Source organism: Anas platyrhynchos, chromosome 6, assembly GCF_047663525.1.
Source record: "Anas platyrhynchos isolate ZD024472 breed Pekin duck chromosome 6, IASCAAS_PekinDuck_T2T, whole genome shotgun sequence".
NCBI classification, from domain to species: Eukaryota; Metazoa; Chordata; class Aves; order Anseriformes; family Anatidae; genus Anas; species Anas platyrhynchos.
Window position 1 is genome coordinate 15,213,837 of NC_092592.1, and position 23,191 is coordinate 15,237,027.

Genomic DNA, 23,191 nt, shown 5'->3' on the forward strand with positions numbered 1-23,191 from the left:
CTTCATCAAGTTACAGCAGCATTTTTTCAAAGACTCGAATGAAAGCCTAATTCTGAGCATTGCCTTTCTAGCATTCAACTGCTAGAATATCAAATTCCTAACTTCTGAATCTCATCATCTCATGAGTTCCACTTTTTTTTTTAATAGTATGTGATCCTAGAGCTACTCCTCTTGCTATGAGCTAACCTCCTTTGGCAATCTACTAATGTGAATATTTTTATGGGATTAAAACTTTCATGCACAGAAGTCAGAACTGAGATCAGCCAGAAAAACAACATCTGGTTTACTACTTAGTTTTTATTACATAATGAGTCAGTCCTGGGTGTTAAAAAAACTGAATATACTATCTCACCTTCCAACTAACACATTCTGGCTGCCATCCAAAAACAGAGCTTTATAAGCACAGAAATAAAAAGCAGAAGTACTTAAACAGTTGCTTCTCCTGGTCCAAGCAGCTTTATCAGCTTCACAGAGTTGTGTTTCTCACCAAATCGAATCTTATGAATATGGGGGATCAACTGTTAAAGCCAAAAGGTGTTCTTCCATTGCCTTAAACACCCTTACTTGTTTCACATCTATGAAGAAAGCTACCAGGTATTTGGCCTGTGGAATGCAAGACCACATGTCTTGGTTTTTGTGTATTAAAGTTAGTTGTTGACAGCCCCTGAGTACAGGCCTATTTCTGGTCTTACAATATACTAAAGGGGTTGTTTGTATAACAAACAGTTCAGTGTAACAAGGATTCCCGAAGAGTTTCAACTTTCAGCTTAGAGCACTGGGATAAACAACTTTTACATGCAGAGGACATTTTGTGTAGGGAGTCTTCCCTTGAGTTTCAGATCAAAAGCCCATTTCTGTCCTTGGCCCTGTCCTAACCAGAAACACAGAAACAAGGAAAGCAGGCCCCAACAGCACTGCCTGGCAAGCATTCAGTAGCAAGACCTTTATTAGATACTAACAAAGTGCTCATTAACTTCTGAAAGTAAGATAAAGCTCATGTTTTCCAAAGGCTATTTATAAGTGGCTACTCGATGGAAGAGCTTTCTTTAAGCACTCCACGTAAACTTAACTGGTTTCTTCACAATGCATCAGATTGAACACTCAAGAACAGATGACCATGAAAGCTTAGTTTTGCATCACTATTCAGGATTCAAATACCACAGGCTACTGAAGAACAGGGATGCACCAAAGCAATACCATTATGCTCTCCCCATCTTACTAACCCCCTGTTCTCAACCATATTCAAACATAGGTCTCAGTGAAATTGTCTATTTTTAAGCACTACCTTAGAATGCCCAATTCAGGAATTAGGTTCATTGCTTGTAGCTGCAATACACCCATGTTCACAAGTGAAGGGGTCTGCAACTTCATCCTCTTTAGGGGTGCTTTGCATACAAAGGGAATAAGCATACTCTTGTTTTTTCTCATACCCTCAAGAGTTCAAAGACTTAATAGTAATAATAAGAAAAATACTTATATCAAGATGTTTCTGAAACAGCAGCTGCAGAAATAGTGTGTTTTTTTTTTAAAGGTCAGATCTTTGTTAATATCAGAATTCTAGAAGTTTCATTTTGCATTTGATCAAAGCAAAAAGGTAACAATGGAAAAAACAAAGCCCTATAGATCTGAGAAATTAGTGTTTTTTTCCTCAAACAAGTCAGTTGAGCTTTGTGCAAAAATCATTTCAAGCTTTCAGAAAGGACCTCTATAGCTGCAATGCATACTTGCAACTTTTATTATTTTGTTTTTAAACAACATGTCACTGCACTAAGCTTGGCAACAGCCATGTGTTCGTAGCAACTCTGCCTAAGCACAGAGGGGAAAACAGCAGCAACAAGAGGATTACCATCCATCAGCATGTATTTATTTTTTGGCCTAAACTTGCTGAAGTTTCTCAACCTTGCAGGTATTTCTCAAAACTCAAGTACAATCAGCTCACCTACATTAAAATGCAACGGTTATGTATTAACTAACACAGTGTCTGTTTTCTCTTCTTTTGCCCTAGAGCAAGAAATAATCCAGTTTCTCAGCCTCCTGTTACAAATTGCATAAAACTCTAGTCTCAGTCATAAATCACTTATCTTAAATTATTCCTATCAGCAAATAGGATGAGAATACAGTACTTAAATGACTTATCATTCGTTTAAATAAACCTGAACAAACTGTCTCTAAATGAATAGCTGCTGGATTAACGTTGTTAAGTAGTGCTCTTTGCACATTTACACAAATTGTTGTGACAACTTCAGTTGACACACTGAGTCTGCAACAAAATTTGAACCAAGCAGCTTATGATAGCTTAAGGCAGCAGTATTTTCTAAATGGGAAGGCAGCGACTGTCTACCTGGACTTCTATCAGACACCATAAGTAACAGAAGAGCATTGGTCACAGCTCTATAGTGCGAGGGACCCCTAGGATCTGCCACCAGCTGGTTCCTTTTCTTACCTCTACATTTTCAAACAGAAAACGCAATTCAGAAGCTTTTGTTTTCCTGGCCCGGTGTTGAAATCAGCTAGTAGTATTTTCACATACACAAACACTGAACACCCACACAGCCCACAGCTTGTCTGAAACAGTACAGTGGTATATATCACTATAGCTAGCTGCTAACGCACCCATGAGCTACAGCATGAAAATATTTTCATTTAAGTACACTAACTGTAGAAAATATATGCAATAACCAATGCTTGAAGAGACTGCCTTTAGAACAACAGGAAACTAGTTCAATTTCCAAGAAAAATTATAAATATACTGGTATGAACAGAGACCAAGGTATGAAGGTCCTAAATCTGCTTGCTTTTTGCATCTCCACCCATGAAATGTAGTACCCTAACTGAAGTGAACATCTATTTCAGTACTGGTTAAAAATCCACTAGAGACTATGCATTATCTGCAACAAAGGAATAGCAGCTGCACGCTTAAAAATAAGACACTGCAAGAATAATTCCCAGACAAAATAGTTTCAAATAAAAGCCCTATTAAGAGTCTAACACTGCACTGGCTGTGTTATACGGAGAGTGAAGTAGATTCTATATCCAGCCCCACCTTCCTGAACAAAGAAGATCTTGGCATTAAACTTAAAACACAGTAGCCGTCAGAAGCAGAGACTGTTTCTGAACTACAGACCAATTACATCATCTTAGACTGAAAGAACTGATTATTTCAAGGCCAATGGTACCTTTCTCCAGCATGTTTGCTTAATAGTGCAGACATCAGTACTGCTGATATCCAGAGTCCCTTTTAGAGTAATGTTCCCTCATTTATAACATAGTCCAACCTTTTTACGGCAGCATGAACTGTATTTAATACTGTAAACACAAAAAATAGGTACTAGGGCAGTTTTTGATAACGCTCATCTCCACCAGCATTACACTATAACCTTGAAAGCCAACTCATACAAGAATTATTGCTATTGTGTTTAAGCATGCCAGTAAGAGCTGAAAGCATAAACGCTATTTGTTTTTGTATGTCGTGTAATTTAGTTTACAAGCACTGGAAGAATTGATGAGAACACAAGAGAACTGAAACAAGTGCTGTTAACAGTCCCACGCTTCAGTGCAACTTCATTACATGCTTTTCCCCAGTAAGCCCAGTTCGAAGATGCACAGCCTGACAGACCCCACGACTAGTGTATCACAAAGGATCTCTTCAGAACACCACATTCTTCAGCTGACAATGCTACCGTGTTTATCTAACTTCCACCATGAGTACGTCAACTCGATGCAAGTCAGAAGCCTAAGTATTAACTCAAGGCAGTATATGGATACTTAAAAGAAAAAAACCTGTACCTTCTTAACCAAGTAGCTTAACTATACTGGACCAAGAGAGATTCAATCAGCTTCTCCACAAGTCTTTCAGTTATTCAAAACCATACGCAGTTGCACCACAGACTTAAGCTAAAATCTGTTACAAAGGCCTCTATTTTAAGCAGATATAACTTTCCCTGTATCCTTCTTTTGAAAAACCCATCTTCTGAAATTAATATCTTGTTACCTACTCAAAAAACAAGAATGGAGAGGTATTTTTCTCATCACTGAAAACAGGAGTTCTTGCTGTATAATTACTGTTTCAAGACTATCTTCAAGTAGGTAAAAAAATAAAAATAGAAACATCATTAAATGCCCATTGTGATATTATTCTGTTAACTGGCTGGAAAGCATCTAATACACGTACCTTCTACAAAATCGTTTTCACTATACAGCTGCCTGTCTCCTACTCCATCGTCTTCTTCTTGACCATCTTCTTCATCTGGATTATTGATAACTTCTAGGCCAGCCTCAATGACTTCCACCAACTCATCCCTTTTATCCTTTCTAACAGGTTTCTCTTCTGGATGCCGAGTGAGCCCCATCTCCAACTGGAATACTTTCATGGACGTGAAGCTTTCAAAAGGAACGACGCCATATTCGCTAGGCAGTTTGGCCCCCATGCTCACCTCAGCTTTGTCGATCTGGGAATGAAGAAACTCTAGGAGATCGTTCGATGCTTGTTCTTTGGTTCCCTGATAGTTCATACCATTGACCTTGGGGCTCTTTTTTTCCTGCAGGGTTTTCAATTTATCACTCATCTCCTGAAGCTCTTGCTTTAACTGGGCAATCTGACGTTTCAGACTGGTAGCTCGGTTTTGATAATGCTCTTCCTGTTCCTGCAAGAGAGCTTGATAGTACTCTTTACCCATGTTCTCGCCTATAATGCCAGGTAGAGATCCATTATTATCTGTTTGTGGGGTACACTCGAGCAAATACATGAGCAAAACCAAACTGAATAGAAAGGCAAGGCCCACTAACAGCCAGCGAGTCCTGGCTTGAATTACTAAGCCTCTTCTGGGCATTCTTGGGTTATTTCTGTTTCCAAACAAAAAACATAAGTTAGCTGCTCATGCCTTCTTGGGAGCATCACCTCAGAATTCAAATCTCAGGAAATGGAAGAAAGCATGACCTTAATTGTTACTCTGACAAAGTAGCAGATGAGCAGTTTTCAACCTCTTCCTTAATCAGGTGTCATAGCAGAGATACAAATCTGAGGTTCCTGCATCAGCCATGACCATCAACTATATGTTTGGTCGACTCCATGCAATTTGTCTCGGATTTCCTACCCCAGACAAAAAAATGCAAAATGGGGGGAAGGAGGAAGACACCAGAAAGGAATCATATTCCCATTTCCTAACAGAAACACTTAAAGGGTTTTTAGCCTACTTGAAATTCAGCAAGCAAAGTCTGCAAAAGTCATTTTTATAAACTTTGAATTGACAGCATCTCATTTTCCCACTGTGAGAACAGTCTACTGTTTAGTAACAGTAATTGTCATTGGCTAGTCTGACATTTTCCTCTGGCACTCCAGTATTTTATTCCATTTCTCCCTCCTTTCCTTGGAATCTGTGGTTTGAGTCAGCAAATTGAAGACAGAACCTAAAATTAAAAGAAAGGTGCATATTAGAACTACAAAGCAGCTGGTCATTTCAAAAATACATGATCAAAGTTTAACATATGGGTACAAAGGATAACAGTGGGAGAAAGGGTGGGAAAAATAGAATTCTTTCCATTGTAATACCCAGTGATCCCCTTTGACACAGGGTCTGGAAAACAGCAGTAGAAACAGCCCAATGAAGTGGATTTTTCACATACATGTAACTAGCTATGAGCTAGCTAAAGCAGTAATGGTTCTTCTAGTCTCATCATTTTAATTCCCCCCTCACACTGTGGGAAGAAAAAACACAAAGGGAGCATACTCTTCTTACCCCTCTAAATAAAAATACAAAAAAATATTTTGAGGCAGAAGTTTGCCTTTCTATTTGCTTTTACGTCAGTAGATGTATTTTAGGGAATACTTATTCACATATTAATAAAGTATTGCAGACTTAAACTATGAAGTTGGCAGAAATCACATTTCAGAGTAGTACACAGAGCAGAATTTGGATTCCAAATCTAGATTCTCAAGTGAGGAAAGGGAGCCTCAGACAAGCAGATCACTAACATTTCTACCTTTCAGTTTGGATAGGCTGAGTAAAGAGGCACTGACAGTTTGAACTGGTCATCTCCCTCCAGTATTGACCGAGCAGATTATGAACTGAAGACCCATGAAAAGGTCACAGTTAGGTAAGAGGAGGATATCCAAAATGACAGTCAGCAAAAGGGTTCATGGGCCTATTTCAGTAACAGTTTAAAGAAACAATAAACAGGAGGGACGCAGCAGAAGCAAGCTTGAAGCAGGTTATTCTACTTCCTAAAGCTAGTAAAATGCTCCATTTAAAACTTGGTTGTAGAAAAAAACTGAATCTCATGAAAACTTACCCAAGGGATCTATTAGCTCTACCTCCATTTTGGACTATGTTGTATAATTTTTCAGGGGAAAATTCTGGAACTTGACTAAATTCAATTTCTGTTTCAGTATACTTATCAAATTGGAAAACAGCTTACTCCAATACTTTTTATACTTAGATTGACCAGATGGCTATCTGACTGCCACAAACCGGACAGCCAGCCTTCTACCGTTCTTCCAAATAAAGCCAGTGCCACAAAGCGCTTCATGCATTTACAACACAGCTTACATCCTTGCAACATGTTTCTGAGACTTCCTTGCAATATTTCTTATTTTCATTCAGCTTCCAGCACCAGGATAGTGCTTCAGTGAGTATTGGATACCATGTATCAGTGGTAGCACAACATTCAGCACCACCATTTGCAAGCAAATTCCAATGACAAAGCCTGAAAGATTAAATAATTGATTTATACCACCAATGCTGCTGATCACTGATCCTAAATTTGTATTCCTATCATGCACGAAGTCTTGCAAGAGATACACACCTTGTAGTCATCCAGATGAAGCCTCCGTACTGCTTTAAACCATTATAGCACTTCTAGTGCTAGCATCCACATCTGTGGCCCAGTCACAAGTGTAAGTTAGTATTAAAGTATTTATGTAGCGATTCTGTATAAGCAGTTGAAAAGCAATAGTTACCTGAAACCAGAGCTTGTTCTACTCATGTGAAGCTACTGTACACTTTGGTACAAAATAAGCTATGTCAACTGAACTCCAGAATACATTTTAAGCCAAATAAGATAGACATTAGTCACTTCTCACTGAACAAACATTAAGGCATTTTACATGCATTTATGTGAAGTGATCGGCACCAGATGTATCCTCAGACTGCTGACTAGGGTCCAGATGTGGTAAATCAAGGCAGACAAAAAAAATAATCTACAGGCTAAAGCTAGTTAACAGAAGTGATGCAATATCCTAAGGTTTCTTTATCTGCCCATATGTTGTTTTTGCACATTTCCTCTTGAATTCTTGTTCCGTTAGAATTCAAGAGGTGAAGCCACAATTGGTAACATGAAGAACCATGTATTTCTTCAAATATACATAACTGCTAGACTAGCAAAGCCATTCCATGCAGAAGCTTGGGCATCTTACATCAGTTACATCAATGCATAAAACACTGAAAATCCGGTTCCAATTATTCACTGCACAGCCTTACTACCATTGTCAAGAACAACTGTTTGTATATACAATGATGACAAAGTGCTACCACATCATCACAGCAATTAGATTTTTTAGAGATGCTTTTGGTACAGGGGCCAGGGTAGGAAACATGGCTAAGCCTTACATCTTAGCATAACATGAAGAGCACTTCACATTTTACCCTTCGCATTTCTCTTCCCCTCCACATGATAATTAAAAAAAATGAAAGCATGCAGTAGAAACTAGATGCTAATATTTCTAGTGAAGAGACTGTCTTAATCACCTAACATCATAGGGTTCAATGGTGGGCAGTGCAGGCAGCTGTAAACCACTGCTAGATTTGGTTCATTACAACCTCTAGCTTCAAACTGCTTAAGTCACACAGCCTCCTACCACCACAGGCTTCAAATAATCACTAATTATTGTTAAGAGATACACAGAAACCCCTGAAGCTAGGCCATTAGCATATGAGGCCTTCATTCAATTCTCTGATCTATCACTAAGCTGCCTTGTGTTCAATTTTGGCAAGTCACTAAGTTTCTTAGGTCTTATTCTTCTCTTAGAGGCAAATGAAAACAGACTGCCTGATGTGGTAGCAAGAGGACAAAGTATACTAAGAGATTAAGGCTCCCTCAGACAATAGCAAGGGGCCATGAAAGAACAAGTCTGGCCTTAATTAGTTCCTTTACTGTGGCCAAATGTACATCATTATGGCAATCATGAATTGAGTCAGCGTGCCTGCACAGGGACTAGCCATTTCCATTGCATCATCAACACAAGAACAAAAGATTGAGTAACTACACATTTTTCAGCCTTACCTACTGGCACTAGACATCTGTTTCATGGAGCACTGCCTTTAGGGGTATTTAAAGCAGAGAAACAATAAACCCTTCTGCAGCAACAGAAGGCACTCCTGGTGGGCTGTAGGGACCTCACCAATTCTTTTCCTTATTGGTTTTAATTATCCCCTCATTAATTGAAAGCCTTTTCTAGTGAGCTAGTGACAATCCTATTAAGACAGACTTCTGCATAGCGATGGACTTCACCTGTTTACCTTCAACAGTTTTAGTGCAACACCTTAAAGAACAGACATCTTCCCCACTACTGTCTCCCTGTGGCCTTTAAAGGCAATCCATGTTTGTGCAACTGATTGTGTTAAACGTTAAGATTTTAAATTGCACATGGAGAACTGAAGGTGTAAGTTAGTTTGCTAAAATGGTGGGGGACTGAGCCTATCCAGGTATCTTGTCCTCTTATTTTTTTTTGGTACCATTACTGCTGAGCAAATCAGGAGTCAGATATTGACATTTTCCCCTCAAAGGGCTTGAATTTTCCTCATTTATTACCTTCTAAGCTTGCTGCCATCTTTGAAAAAGGTTCCAAAGATCTAAGAACTACCAATGAGTAACAAGACTGAGCACACCCCCACCACCATCCTGCCTTGCTGTGCTTGCTTTATTGCCAATAGAGCAGACTCACACAATAACACTTTAATAATACTGTGGGGCACTGTTCATGGGGATGGTGTCCTAAGTGGAACAGTAACATCTGTAATCATTGATACCACCTGTCCTAAGCAGATAAACAGTCAAAAAAAAGAATGCATTTCATCTTGTGTTCTTCAAGGAGTGAAAGAATGCCAGTAAGAATTTCAATTTGTATCCCATCAGAAGTGCAAAGTTCACAATCCTTTTTTAACCTCTCTTCTCAGAAGAGGGCTGGTTTCATGTACTTATAACCCAAGTTTGGTTGGAATTAGGTCTGCAACAGCACTGATGTAAGAATTTCAATAATTCCTTCCATGCTGTAGATGATCATTACAAAAGAAAGTACGTTAAGAAAAATTATCCAAGAAAGTAGCAAAAGCATAGAACACACTAAGTACTAAATTAGAAAAGTTAACTCAGTTTTAACATGGTACATTCTGAAGTTTATAAAAGAATAGGATTACTTGAAAAAGCAATCATGGTAGTTCCTGTGATCAGCATCCTACTGTTTAAACATCAAAATCCAAAACTATAAATTGCACATGTTGGTATTTCACTTCATTTCAATTCTTCCAAACAAAAACATTTGCAATAGTCCCCACGATCTCCAAAGAACAAGACCTCTGAGGCTTATGCAATGCTCATGAAGATTTGCAAGTTTTCTAGAAGCAACTGTTTGTTATTCTTCCTGCTTTTCCAGGGCCTTATGTATATTCAGCTATGGAAATGCTTCTGTTCCTTACAAGAGAGCTCATTGATTCTCTAAGCACAAGGGGATAGACCAGCATGCTAATTGAAAATACTTTTAAATTGCTTTTTTATTGTATTAGTGCTCTGTTTTGGTTCCTTTTTGCAGAGGATGAGTACTTCTTTCTAAACAGTGGAAACATTCACACTTGGAGCAGCAGCCTAATTCAGTATGCTTCCTTCATGCTGGACTGTACAGACATTCCTCATTGTAACATGTTCTACTTCAGACATGTCCTTTTCATTCAGCATGCCCTAGATGGTCATAGTTAAGCTGCTTAGGAAATTCCAGCTGATTTTCATAGTTATTTTGTTTGTAACTTCACCAGATGCCATGGACATTGTCTTAAATCCCTCCACACAAACACTTCACTCCTTGGTGAGTTGTATAATGAAAACTTCAGGTCCAGTATCATCCCGAATATTTATTTATTTCCCCTCCCCCCCCCGTTACGTGACTCCCTCCTCTCAGCATTGCCTGTGAGCACTGAAGAAACACTGCACAATCAGTCCATTTCTCCCTTGCTGAAACCAACAAAAAAGTTCACTGTTTCTGCTGCCTCAGAGAATCTTTGCATAAAACCCTAGAATGAGAAACCTCAAACCATAACTCCAGTATGCAGAAATACATACTGTGCACTTAAGTCCATTGAGGTACAACCTCAGAAAAGACGGAGGAAGTTGTTTAAAGGCTGTGTTGTACAGCTCTAGTCAAATGAGTACCAAAGTCAGGCTTTTCTGTTGTTGGGAACATTACTAGGAAGGTAACATCAAAGAGGAACACATCCAAGAGGAGTTAGTGATCAGTTTCCTGAGAAAGGTGAGAACCTATCTTCAATCTGGTACCTCACCCACCCTCACTGGGCTAACTGTGGCCAACATCACTACTGTCTGACTTGCTTCCAGCTACGTTTCTGCTCCAGGCAGCCCAAAGACAAAAAAGAAGCTGAAAACCACTGTTTATTTACAGAAAGAAAGCCAGCAGGAAAGTGAAAAAAAAGAAACCACCAAGTAGCTTACACCTTCCCAGAAAATCCTGAAGAATTTGGAAGTTGCACACATCACAACCACTGCCCATGTACATCGCAGTCACTTGCAGTGGGCAGCAGCTCATTTGCAATATTTTGAAAGCTTAGTGCCTAACAGCGTTCCAATCCACCACTTCAGGCAAATTTAGTTTACGCACAGACATTAACCTTTGCAACTCATGTCATCTGACCGGCATTTGAGTGTTTTTTTCGTCATGTAACCTCTTACAATCGTCCAAACAGACCCAGTACACTACTGACCTCTCATACATCTTCCAGCACTCCCACTGGAAGTCACATCACTTCAGTATGCTCATGTGGATACTACTGTATAAAACAAAACGTGTAAAAGCACACACCAGTACTCTCTAAACCAAACAGTACAGCTTCTGCAGAAAGTTATTTTCTGGACACTGCAGATCCAAACCACCAATACAATCAAAATCCATACTAAAAACAGTAAACCTTAACTCCTAGGAAGTCATCAGCTCCACTTGGCTGATAAATAAAAGTGGTTGCATTCAGCTAGAGGCCATGAGCCATGCTACAGACCCACAGCAGTAACAGATACCTAACCTCTGTGGTACTGCAGCCTCACCTGGCCACTCATCAGCTAACAATCCAGGATAATGCTGAGCTATCAGTTTAACATCACCCATTCACTCACAGGTGTTTTATAGTCTCCCTTAAATTTCTTTGTTGTAAACTCCCACTGGCAAATCCAGAGTCCCTCAGGGGAAAGATGACAACTGCACAGTGATCACCGAAGAGGATCTTACCTCATTTTTAATTCAACAAGTGGAAAACAAAACCCAGGCAACAAAAGCTACTGCATACATTATGGAAAGCCTGTAATGAATAATCAAGTGCTTGAGTGTATCCACAATAGGTATCTTCAGACATTTGTTTACTTCCTGAACAGGAAGGAAAATATCAGACCTTTGGCACAAGGATCACAGTAATACTAGTAGCATACCTGCAAAAAAATTCAGACATGGGAACCACTAGGAAAAAGTTACTTCAGTGATACACGACAATCACAGGAGTTGTTACTGAAAAATACAGGCTTAAGGAGAACATTTCCATGGACATTCCCTATGCAAATGGTTTACTTGAACAAAAGCAACACCATGTATTGTGAGCAGACACTGATCTCTGAAATAAAATTAAGACTAGCCTTCCATATGTTTCTACTTCCCTTTCAGTGAATACACAGTGAATATGTATGGGGTCTTACTTCCCTTCTTTCATATAGCAGAGGAACTCATGTCCAAGACACAAGGCTTATCACTGGGAAATTTTGCCCTTACCCACTTATAAATAAGGTTTAGATGCTGTATATTGATAGCATCTTTTTGGGAGATGCAACTGAAGCAGGGCACTTCATACTAGCTAGAAGCTTCTTTAAATAGAACAGAATAGAGTATGGTTTCATCTTAATAGCAAGTTCAATTATCACAGGATAGAGACTACTTACATTCATCCTATGAAGGACAAACAAGCAAGTCTTACTCATCACACATTTCACAAGAATCTCTTCTATTTCCACTTGAGTTTCAGTATGTTCACTTTGATGTACTTTCAGTAGTCTCAAGTCAATACAGAAAAATCACAGCTGGGAAGTACCTGTCCTACACCACATTCTGCCCCTTCCCCATCCAACACAGGCAGACAGAAGGTAAATCAGCATGCCAATCCAACAGAACAGAAAATCTGTTTTCCATAGTGTCAGTTCTCACTGCTACAGCTAAAACAGCAGAAAAAAACAAGCAGAAGATAATATCCAATCCAGAAACAGTGCTACTTTTGCCACAACAGTCCCTGAAAGAAAAAAGAACCCTGCTGTCATCCTCAGATGAGTGATGTGCAAACTGTATTGAAACCATTTAACCCAATTCTTACATGACTTGCTGTGAAATGACAAGGAAAAAATGGCCCTTTGATAACGTGGTTTTATCTTCCTTAGGTGATAGAAGGAAATGAATTATTGCTTGTCCTGGCAGCTGCTGTGCCTACACAAAACAGTTCATTACATAGTTAAGTGGACAATGAAAGAACAATTTGATTCACATTACTTTATACCTAATCCAAAATAAACTCATGAAAATAAGACCTGTTTTGGCTTCAGCAGAGGCTAGAGCAAGCCCATTTATCCAGAAACTTCTGAATGGAAATCAGAACTCAAAACCCAAACAGCTACACCTTAAATGACCTGTTCATTATAATCCTCATTGCAGATAACACCTGGAAAGGGAATCAACTACTGCTTAGCTGTTTCAGTGAAGACAGGCATCTTCTTGGCAAGAAGCCAGTGACAAAGTATCCCATGTAAGGCCAGCTGAAGGGTATGGGTTTTTATCTTGGCTTTTGGTTATTGTGTAGCTATCCTGAAACAATCACCATCTCCCCAAACTGAGTTTACATGGCTTTTCCTATAGTTAATATTAATTTGTTGGCTTTTGCATTCCCATAGACACTATTCCCCTTTTTAAAATTGACGAACTCCAAACTTGGAGAAGCAAGTTGTCTTACTGCAAGAGGATTAGAAGAACAGCAGCACTACATTACTAGACTCGTTTTGCATACCCTGTGTTATTACACTTGAACCTAGAAACAGGAACAGAAATACAAGTCGTTACCTTAGTACAAGCATCACTGAAGCACTTTCCATCGTCATTCCTAACACCTTAAACAGCAATTCATTTTTTACATGAGCATTAAGCAATAAATGCCAAGAACCTGACCCACTCGTACCAAGTGCTTTACAAGAACCTTGTTAACAACCTGTTCTCCATGAGGGACTGTATAAGCTGCATGGGTAACTAACATCACAGCAAGTTGGTTTCCAGGTCCAGAAACACAACTTACTCAAACACAGTGCTCAGACCTGTTCACTGAAGGCTTCCGGTTAGAAGCAGTATTTTGGAAAGCAGGTTCTGGAAACTCCAATGGTAAGGGCAAGGCTGGGAAGGGCTGTCTGTCTTCATTCAAAACCAGAACTATTGATTATAGAAGAGCCATCAAACATTCCCACAGCAATTCAAGGAAGTCTGTCTACATAAGCCTTCAACATGATTTTTTACTGAGTTGTGTGCTACATGAAAAATCTACTTTGGTTCACTACCCTCAACATTTTCTTTCTAAACATACTGAATTGATACCTACATAATTCATGAATAAGTATTACACTTGACTGATAATTCTTCTAAGTAATACTGTATATAATTAGCAGAAAACACTACAGAAGTACTGATGCACCTGTTAATTCTTCGAATTTGTTTTAAAGGAGATTATAAGAAGAAACATTATTCTACCAGCTGAAAGCTGCCATCCTTCACAGTCACTACCTCATAACAGTACATGCAACACTACACAGTCAATCAAGGATAAAGAGCCAGGTGCATTACCAGAAAAGATAGCTCAAGCAAAACTAAATCACCTTTTTTTTTATAGCAACTTCAGCTTATCCTCAAGAATGCATAGCAATCTGTTCGAGTACATGCAGTGCAACCTCTACACACCTTTCAGTATGAAGAAGCAACAGATGCCACAAGGAACATCAATAAAACTTCCAACATTTGGTCGTCTTCCAAACAAAATGCTGTAGAAGGCTTGTTGTACAGGAAAAGAGCCTATCTGGGGAGAGAAAAAACAGTTACTCTCATCACATCATCTTACAGTGAAGAAGGAAAAGTAAAATACACTGAAATCATTGCATCACTTCAAGCATCTAAGGTAGTGACAGCTTAGCATTCCTCCCATACAAGACAAATATGTTCCAGCAAGTGCTACAGAACCCTAAAAGGTACATCTAACCCAAGAACATAGTATTGGCACAGCATACCTACATAGAAAATCGCCTCAGTACAAGTACATGAAAAATAAAAAACACCATAACTGAAGTTGTTAGTTGTGCGAATGGTAGCAGACTAAGTTGAAAATCACGTGCTTTCTGGAAATGGGGTACACTTTGGCAAAAAGAATGTTATCAAAATGAAGTGTTCTTCTGTTTTCTCACTTCTCCTAATCATCCAGTTCTCTTTGCATGGAGATCTAGAAATGGCAGTTAGGCTTAGAAAAACGTATGTATCCCAACACATGGGAACTCCTGTGCTATGTGAAAGGACAGCTGTCATCTGAGTTCATACACAGCACCAGTGGAACATTTCCCACTGTGGGAGGTAGAAGTCAAACATTCTGTTCCCTTACAGTTGTAAAACAGAAAGGAACTGCTTGAGAACAGACCAGATCCTCTCTGAAGCTCTCAGGAGTTAACAGGCAGTTATCATATGCTGTTTTCTTTTTTACCCCACCAAAAGATGAGACTGAAAAGGACAGTCCTCAGCCAAGCTTGCCTTTCTGACAGTTACACAGTTGATTACAGCCAGCAAGGAAAAATATCCAACTTGTCCCCAGGACTGAGTTTACCTTCAATAATTTTTCCACAATAGGAGCCATATTACTGTTTCCATAGAGTTCCAAATCCAAGTTATGAGGAAGCTATGAGGGAGTTTTAGCAGTTAAAAGGAGGAGAGTGAGGTTAAATTCTCAAGTGCACCTGAATCTTGCTTAAAGAGACTTCAGACTTGTATTAATATCAGCCTTATACACAGATATGTATCAAAGCACTGATTTAAATTTCATCGTAACAGTTTAATTGGAAAATTGAGGGCTAAGTAATATAACAAATGTCCTCAAAGTTTATTAGTGAATTCAGCATGCAGTACCCTGAACTAATATTTGCCTAGAAATCTCTCTACTGTGAGTCTGAAGAGCAATAAAACTGCTACAGCCACCCACTGGAAGACATTTATGTCCATTCTGTCCAACTGCTCTTAAGACCTTCAAAATGCCTAAAACCTGTTTAAAGTGGAAAATAGTATAGCAATTCTGAGGAAAAGAACAATTCCACAGGATTTTTATTTTTCTTTTTAAACAAATGGGATCAGATAGCTTGAGTTGACACATGGTATCAGAACTGGGATGACTTCACTGTTCCTCAGTCCATGGAACTACAGCAAGGGGAACACAACCTACAAGTATTTTGAAAACAGCTAACAACTAGAGTGGTTTAAGTTCTGCTTTCAGCACAAGTCAGGCATGAATATGTCACCAGAAATGAAAGCTGGATGCCAAATGATTGAGAAACATCTGGTGCATTCCAGAAGCACAGCTAGATGCGCTCGTACCATCTATCATCTCTCAGTTTGACATTACAACTGAGGAGAAACTGACTCTCAAAGGACTTGAAGCAGACAAGCTAGCAGCTTGTCAGAGCTATTTATCTTGGTGTTTCTTCTCTAAAATGTTGTCTTGCATTGGAAAAAGACATCTGTATGAAAAAAACAGAACTCTTAGCACTTAAAATTACCCTGCTCCTTCCCTTTTTGTTTCTCAAGTGCCTGAAATGAGCTTTTGGGACATTTGAACCATCTTCCCTCCTATTCCCATCAACAGCAGAAGATCACCATTTAGAGGGGAGTGGGATTAGGAGTTTCTGTAAGCCTCTCTAGTTTTTGCACGTCCTTCGTGCAGTTCTTCTACATTGCTAATACTCTCCAATTATTGGTGCTGGTTTTGTTGCACAGCAGGGAAAGATTAAGATGTTACTACACACACTTATCACAAAGTGTTTATTCAAAGTGACATTTGACACATTGTACCACTGGCAACAACTTCTGTTAAGCTATTTTAACACCTCCAGGGTTTTTTTTTTCCCCCCTCTCCTTTCTCCCCTGGTTCCTTCAGAGGGTCACTTAAACCTCTACCACTTCTCACCTCTTCATCTAGCAAGGTAAAACGAACAGAGGCTCAGCACCTTGCAAGACTAAAGAGCAGTACTGAAAGGTTAAATGGGAAAAATTCAAGGCCACTGGATTACATGAAAAAACCTGCAGGACATGCTCAATAGCACTTCCTAACAGAAACTAACAGAGCATTTTGGAGGCAAAGCCTCAGCACCGCTGCCAATGCTTTGCAGGGCAGCACCGAGCCCCAGCCACCAGCTGCCCAGCACATTCTGCTCTGCAAGCCGCGGGTCTGAAGCCTTCTCTCTGTGTCAGAAGCTCCCACATCATGGGAAAGATGGACCCAGACTGCTAAGTGAAAACAGCTTAATTTCCACTCTAACGGAGCACTGGCAGCACAAAGATGCAAGCCCTCTGCTGCCCACAGGGCTGCAAGAAGCAGCGAGACTGCTGACAAGTGTCCTATTATTTCTGACACCGCTGCTTGAGGAAACCTTGTAAGACCACAGAAGTGCTACCGCAACTCATCTGAAAGCTACCACCCCAGGCACTCCTGCAGGACAGGCTTCATTACAGAGAAGTTAATGACTTCACCCTCCATATAACTCCAGAGCCCCTTAACTATGTTCAAGATGAGCATTTTGTATTTTTGGAATGTGCTCAAAAACATGAGTTAGCTTCCCTCATATCCTCTGTTTTTATACAATCCGACTGCTTTAACACCGCGTTCCCTGTTCACTGTGCTCTGCTGCTGAACACCTGCCCCGCAGCAGCAGAAACAGCCCAGACCAATCACCCACCTCTTACTGCTGTTTCTCAACAGAAGATACAGGCATGCGAACTCCGGACATTGCACACAGAATTAGGAGAAAATCTGCCTTGTTAGCTATCAAATAGTAACCATAACAGGATATCCCCACACACCGAGTGTCAAACATCTACAGACAGTTACCCGCAGGACCTCTGTGTAACAGCACCTCACCCACCGGTTCTAAACCCTCAGCTCCATGCAGCTGGACACCTACAAGCTGGAAACTGTCCTTTCAGAACTGGCATTTGAGAATTTATTAGGGTCCTTTTCCCCTATGAGATCATCTGGCAGCAGTCACCCTAATTCCCAAATACTAATATTAATACAAAACTTGCATGGCTTTATGTACGACCTTCTGAAGGCACCCTACAGTTCTGATCCTTCATGAACATGCTCATCTATTGTCTTGCAAAAAAGGAAGGATTAATAGTGCAGCCACATAAACCTTCCTCTTGGGTGGATATTTGTTAGCCACCAAAATTAAATACAAGAATCAAGTATCTATATAGGGATAAAAAAAAATCTGAAGTGTTTAGTGGTTTCACTGGGAAGTGTTTATTATGTGCAAGTCTTGCATCCTAAGTTTACCTTTAGATCATAGCTGTCCCACACTGTATAACTTTAACTTTCAAAACACAAAAATTTTATACAATGCTCACCTCCATGACTTTTTTTCTGTGACAGCCACTAAGGATATGGCAGCATACATCTACAGAGGATTCATCAGCCATGAAAGAGTTTTATTTCTATTCTATGATTGGAATACTCATTTCATTTAGAAACAATTCCCCACAGTAAGGGAGAGGAAGAACAGCACAGTTACTCCACATTTTTTTGGAAGAGAGGCTCCAAGGGTTTCTTCCCAAAGCTGCTTTACCAGCTAAGCAGTACTGGTTATTAAGAAGGAAGTAGGGGAAAAGAAAAACAGAGATGCCCTTTACCACCCACCTCACCAGTAAGATAGCCGCATTTAACACAAATGAGGAAGACGGTGAAACAAAAGCAGGGACAGACCTGCCCTTTGTGTCACCTGCCAACACCACTGCCAGCAACAAAAGCCTCCCACGTGTCTACCTGTCTACTGTGGCCCAGCAGTCACAGCAGCACGAGGAGAGGCAGCAGAGGGCTGGAGACCCCAAGCCCCACGGGAGTGCAGCGGGGCTGACGGGGGGCTAGGCCCGACACTCATGGGGCTGGGTGGTGCTCGTGCCACAGGCAGAAGTCAACCAGTAAACACAACAGTCACCATGGTTATTTTAAATTTCGGTTGGAGATGATTGAGGCAGGAAGTGGTTAGATAAAAAAAGTATCTGCAAGATTTCCTCAAACGATAGCTTCCTCACCTAAGGTCTTATTTGGATACTTGGCCTTGAAACACTGACACGCCATTTACGCTCTTTCCAGCTCTCACATTTGCATTCACAGCACCCACAGTGGCTTCCCAGCTTTACCAACACACCAAAACAAAGTGTTAGAGAACTTTGTGAATGGGATAAGCCTTTAAAAACTCTTAAGGTATAATCATGTATGTATGAGTTCTACCATACTCCACCCAGCAATAGCTATCAAGCAATCATCTCCTGCTGGCCTCCCAACATGCCAAATGCAAACAGCATGGACAGCATAGTGCCAAGGAAACAAGCTACTCATGTCTACTCTAATGTGCTGTATTTTCAATGCAGCAAAGACCTCCAGGATTAGGAAAACGAGCTCATTTTTCTTCCCCTTGAGCATTTGATCTATATTGACTACCTACAGCTTCCATCAACTATCTAGTTATTTTCACTTAAAAAAAACACTCAGTACGACTGATTTTAAAACACACACAGCCCAGTTTAAGACTCCCAAAAACTAAACTGACCTGACTACACTTTTTAGTAGATGCCAAATACCAGGTCTACTTTAGGTGGTTATAACAGGCTTAGATGACAGGAGCAGCTAGATGGCCTTAAAGGTTCCAGTCCTTTCACACCTAATGACACTTGTGACATAAAGAACCACAGCTTCCTGAACTGTTCCCACCTTTATTATTTTTGAAGAATAGGTTCACAGAAAATAAATTAAGAACACAAGTCAGCTCATGTTTCCAGACTTTTCTAATAAACAATATAAGAAATGGGAGTGCTGGGCTTTTTTTAATCATACAAATCGAAGCTGGTCTGGCAAACAGTTATGAGTGCCCTCCTGCACATGCTTCTTATAAGCTGCAGCTGTAACTCAGAAGTAATATTATATTCCCACTCTTCTACAAAAGCATAACATTTCTTTGTGAACATTTTGTGATTTATGATTTCATTTTCTCCCCATGTCCAGCACCATACTTGCAAGAATGTAAGTAGTTGCATAAATGAAACAAATATTTTTTAAGAAAACCCACTACACTCTTCAAACATTTTTTCATTGTGCCCTTTGAAGCCTTCTTCTTTAAAAAATATTTAAAGAAATAATCTTGTAGTTGAAAACCTTGTCTCTTTGCTATTTTATCTCTCCAGAACCCAGATCATTATGCTCTCCTCCTGTATGTTTACTCTGGAGGGCTACTCCTCTACGAGAGCAGAAGACAGATGAGCTAACTGAAAGCAAAGCATATTATTACTTGCAACACCACCCTTACCCAAAATCTGAGCACCATCCCACCTCCACAGCCCTGCTCCAACATTATTTAATGAGAAAATACTGCAAGTCATGAAGTTTGCTTCATAATAACAGACTGTTACAGAGTTAAGACAAACATTGTGCAATTCAGTTAAAAAACGGCATCGTATTTCCCACACCCTCCCTCCCCCAAGTTCAGTTTTATTTATTTAGGATGGTGCCATTTTGGTGGTCCGTTTTTACAAAGAGGTCAACTGAACGCTTCTGACAATTAAGAAAATAGCAGACTATGGTGAATGGGAAGAAATTGTTACACCAAATATGATGTGGCTTCTCCTGGCAACAGACCACAGCTGCTTATCATTCAGCTATGCCCTCAGATGAGGTTTTTCACTCACTTGGGAAGACCGATATCCCAGGGCTGGAATTCAAAAGCAAAGAACTTAAATTCACAAATAACTTGATGCAATTTATATTGATGCAGCAGCCCCAATGATACCTTTGGGGTTTTCTGTTTACTCATTCGTTGGATTTTTTGTTTTTGTTTAAAGCCTGAGGAGGACAGTGAAACAAACTCACAGATGGAAGAGACAAAGAACCATTCAAGCTCAACAGATTTTAATCACAAGTTTTTGTGGGTTTCCTCCAGGAACAGGCAAGCCAAACAATTCCTATTTGTGCCACACAGCCCTGCACTTAATAAACATGTTCCTCATCCTCCTCTCACGTTATTGATGGCTCAGGACAGGGCTCTCGTAGCACCACCCGCTGTGGTCTCCCGATGCTCACGATACAGACCTACCAGCCAGAGGCTCCCCTAAGAGCCTGCGGGTGTAATTGAGGCCCTCGGCTAACAACACCCTGTCAGCAAGAGCCATCCACCTCCCCTGACAGCTGCTGGGAACACATCCAGGCTGCTGTCTCTGACAGTGCCTGGGGACTCGCTATCTCGCGAATAAATACAGGGAGGCCAGAAATCTCCTTCCACCACACTGAAAGAACAGCAACTTACAGCCAGCACGAGCTGGGAAGGAGGGAACGGTCCTGCTCATGGCGGTTACAATCCCTCAGAGAAAGAAGAAGGGGTTTGAGCACACGGCCTCAGCCCGAGGTCGCTGCCTCTGTGCTAAGCCACCCACGGGGCAGGACAGGACAGCACACGGCTCCGGCTCCAGCTCCGCAGAGAGACCCGCACCTCGGTTCCTGCCTGACAGGGCACCGGGAAAAGAAAAAGCAGCCCAACAAGCCACGGAGCCACAGACTGAAGTAAGTGCTAACAAAGCAGATCTAGATGATTCCTCACCGAACCGATGGATCTAAGTTCAACGCTGTGCACACCCAGCTTTAAGCTACCTCACCGATCACAACCCCCCGGCTCTGCTCCGCGTTCCCGCGATGCACGAGCGGGTGTCAGGGCTAGGAGGACTCGAGGTGAGCCCCGAGGCGCCCCCCACCCACCCACCCACCCACCACGACCTCGGGGGTGCCACCACCAGCGGCCGGCCCGGAGCGGAGCGGGGCCACCGGGACCGCGGCTGGAGCCTGGCGCGGCGCCACCGCGACGGAGCCCGAGCCTCCGCCCCGAGCCCCCAGCCCCAGCCGGCCCCAGCGCAGGGCGAGCAGAGCGCGGCGGGCTGCCCGCTGCCCCTGCCCGCTGCACAGCCCAGCCGCCGGCTCCGGGGCGCCTGCAGGGAGCGGGGCGGGCAGGCGGTGCGCGGGTGGGTGCCGGGGGGGGCCGCGGTGCGGTGCCGGGACGCCCCTACTCACCCGCGGGCCCCGCCGCCGAGCCGCGGCCCCACTTCCTGTGCGCTAGGAAATGAGCGGGCGGAGCGGCGCCCGGCCGCCCTTAATAGGGCTGGCGCCGGCCCCCCGACCGCCTCCGGGGCGGGGCCGGGCCGCGGCAGCGCTGTGGGGACGCCCCGGATCCGCACGTGGTGGCGGCACCGGGACTGGATCCCCCCGCTCCTTACCGCCGCCCCGCCCCGCCCCGTGTGTGCCTCGCCCGTCCCCAGCGCTGCGCGGCTGTGAGGTGGCCGCTGAGGGCAGGGCGCTGGGTCCGTGACAAGGAGACCTGACGGGGGTTGTTCGCCACTCGCCCCGGTGTTCAGTTACAGCCCTGTATCATCAGTTCATCAAATAAAAATAATACTAAAAAAATCAGTAGGTATTTTAGCTTAAAAGGATGTCAGGTTGAGGAACTTGGACACATATGGCAGTCCGTGTGGAGGGTAGTCTGTAATGACTGTAAAGACCACCTGGTCCAACCATCACTGTACCACCAGTGTCACCACTAAACCACGTCCCCAAGCACCACGTCCAACCTTTCCTTCAACACCCCCCAGGACAGTGACACCACCACCTCCCTGGGCAACCCGTCCCAGTGCCTGGCTGCCCTTTCTGAGCAGAAATGTCTCCCCATTTCCAACCTGAACCTCCCCTGGCACAACTCAAGGCCATTCCCTCTAGGCCTATCACAGTTACCTGTGAGAAGAGGCCGACCCCCAGCTCCCCACCCTCTGGTATCACCTCTCAGGTATCTGTAGAGAGCAATGAGGCCTGCCCTGAGCCTCCTCTTCCCCAGACCGAACACCCCCAGCTCCCTCAGCCGCTCCTCACAGGACTCGTGTTCCAGGCCCTTCAGCAGCTTTGTAGCCCTTCTCTGGACACGCTCCAGGGCCTCGATGTCTTGAAGTGAGGGGCCCAAAACCATACACAGTACTCGAGGTGCGGCCTCACCAGAGCAGAGTACAGGGGAACCATCACCTTCCTAGTCCTGCTGGCTACGTTCTTTCATAACCATATATGAAAAATATCTTTCCCTATTCATCAAAAATCAATTCATATGTGCTCAGAAGTGACCAAGGATCAGTTCTGTGAAGATCCATGCCCCACACTCTGCCGGTTTGCCCACAACACCATGGTGCAGCGTCACCCACATGAGGCAGAGGTGGGCATCGGCACTCTGCAGAGCACGGCCTCGCAGGCTCTCAGCAGCAGACGCTGCCATCCCCGGCACATTGTGGGTGCCTCAAGTTCCTACCCAGCCCAGTACACAACAGCCCTTTGTCTTCAGGCAGACTGAAACTAGCCCCTTCATAAATATCCCCTTGCCCTGTGCACTGCATAACCTGAGGGAGAACTGGATGGTGAGGAGCCTGATCTGCCTGGCCTAAATTCCAAGCCCGCAAACAGTGTGAACAAAGAAGGTCTTTCCAGAGAATGGCTTGAATATGCTGTGGTTTTAAATAGGCAGGGATTTTCCATGCAGACTGGGAACTCTCTCACTGCTCTCTGCTGTCAGGCCGCACTTCACTGCT

General features: G+C 42.3%; 1 protein-coding gene across 4 annotated transcripts in view; it reads right to left on the bottom strand.

Moving 5' to 3' along the window:
- The window catches only part of CSGALNACT2 (chondroitin sulfate N-acetylgalactosaminyltransferase 2), a 32,001-nt gene extending 10,206 nt beyond the window's left edge, over window positions 1–21,795 (bottom strand). Inside the window, exons 1-3 of one of the 4 annotated variants that reach the window (XM_027460014.3) lie at window positions 21,642–21,795; window positions 14,243–14,357; window positions 4,172–5,406 (exon numbers count right to left, since the gene is read on the bottom strand). In XM_027460014.3, the coding sequence (XP_027315815.1) occupies window positions 4,172–4,829 (658 nt within the window). In that variant the 5' untranslated portion in view covers window positions 4,830–5,406; window positions 14,243–14,357; window positions 21,642–21,795. Of the gene's footprint in view, window positions 1–4,171; window positions 5,407–14,160; window positions 14,358–21,641 lie in introns of all 4 variants that reach the window. The other 3 variants (XM_072039480.1, XM_027460015.3, XM_027460016.3) reach the window with 3 other exon arrangements.
- Window positions 21,796–23,191: the final 1,396 nt, after the last annotated feature.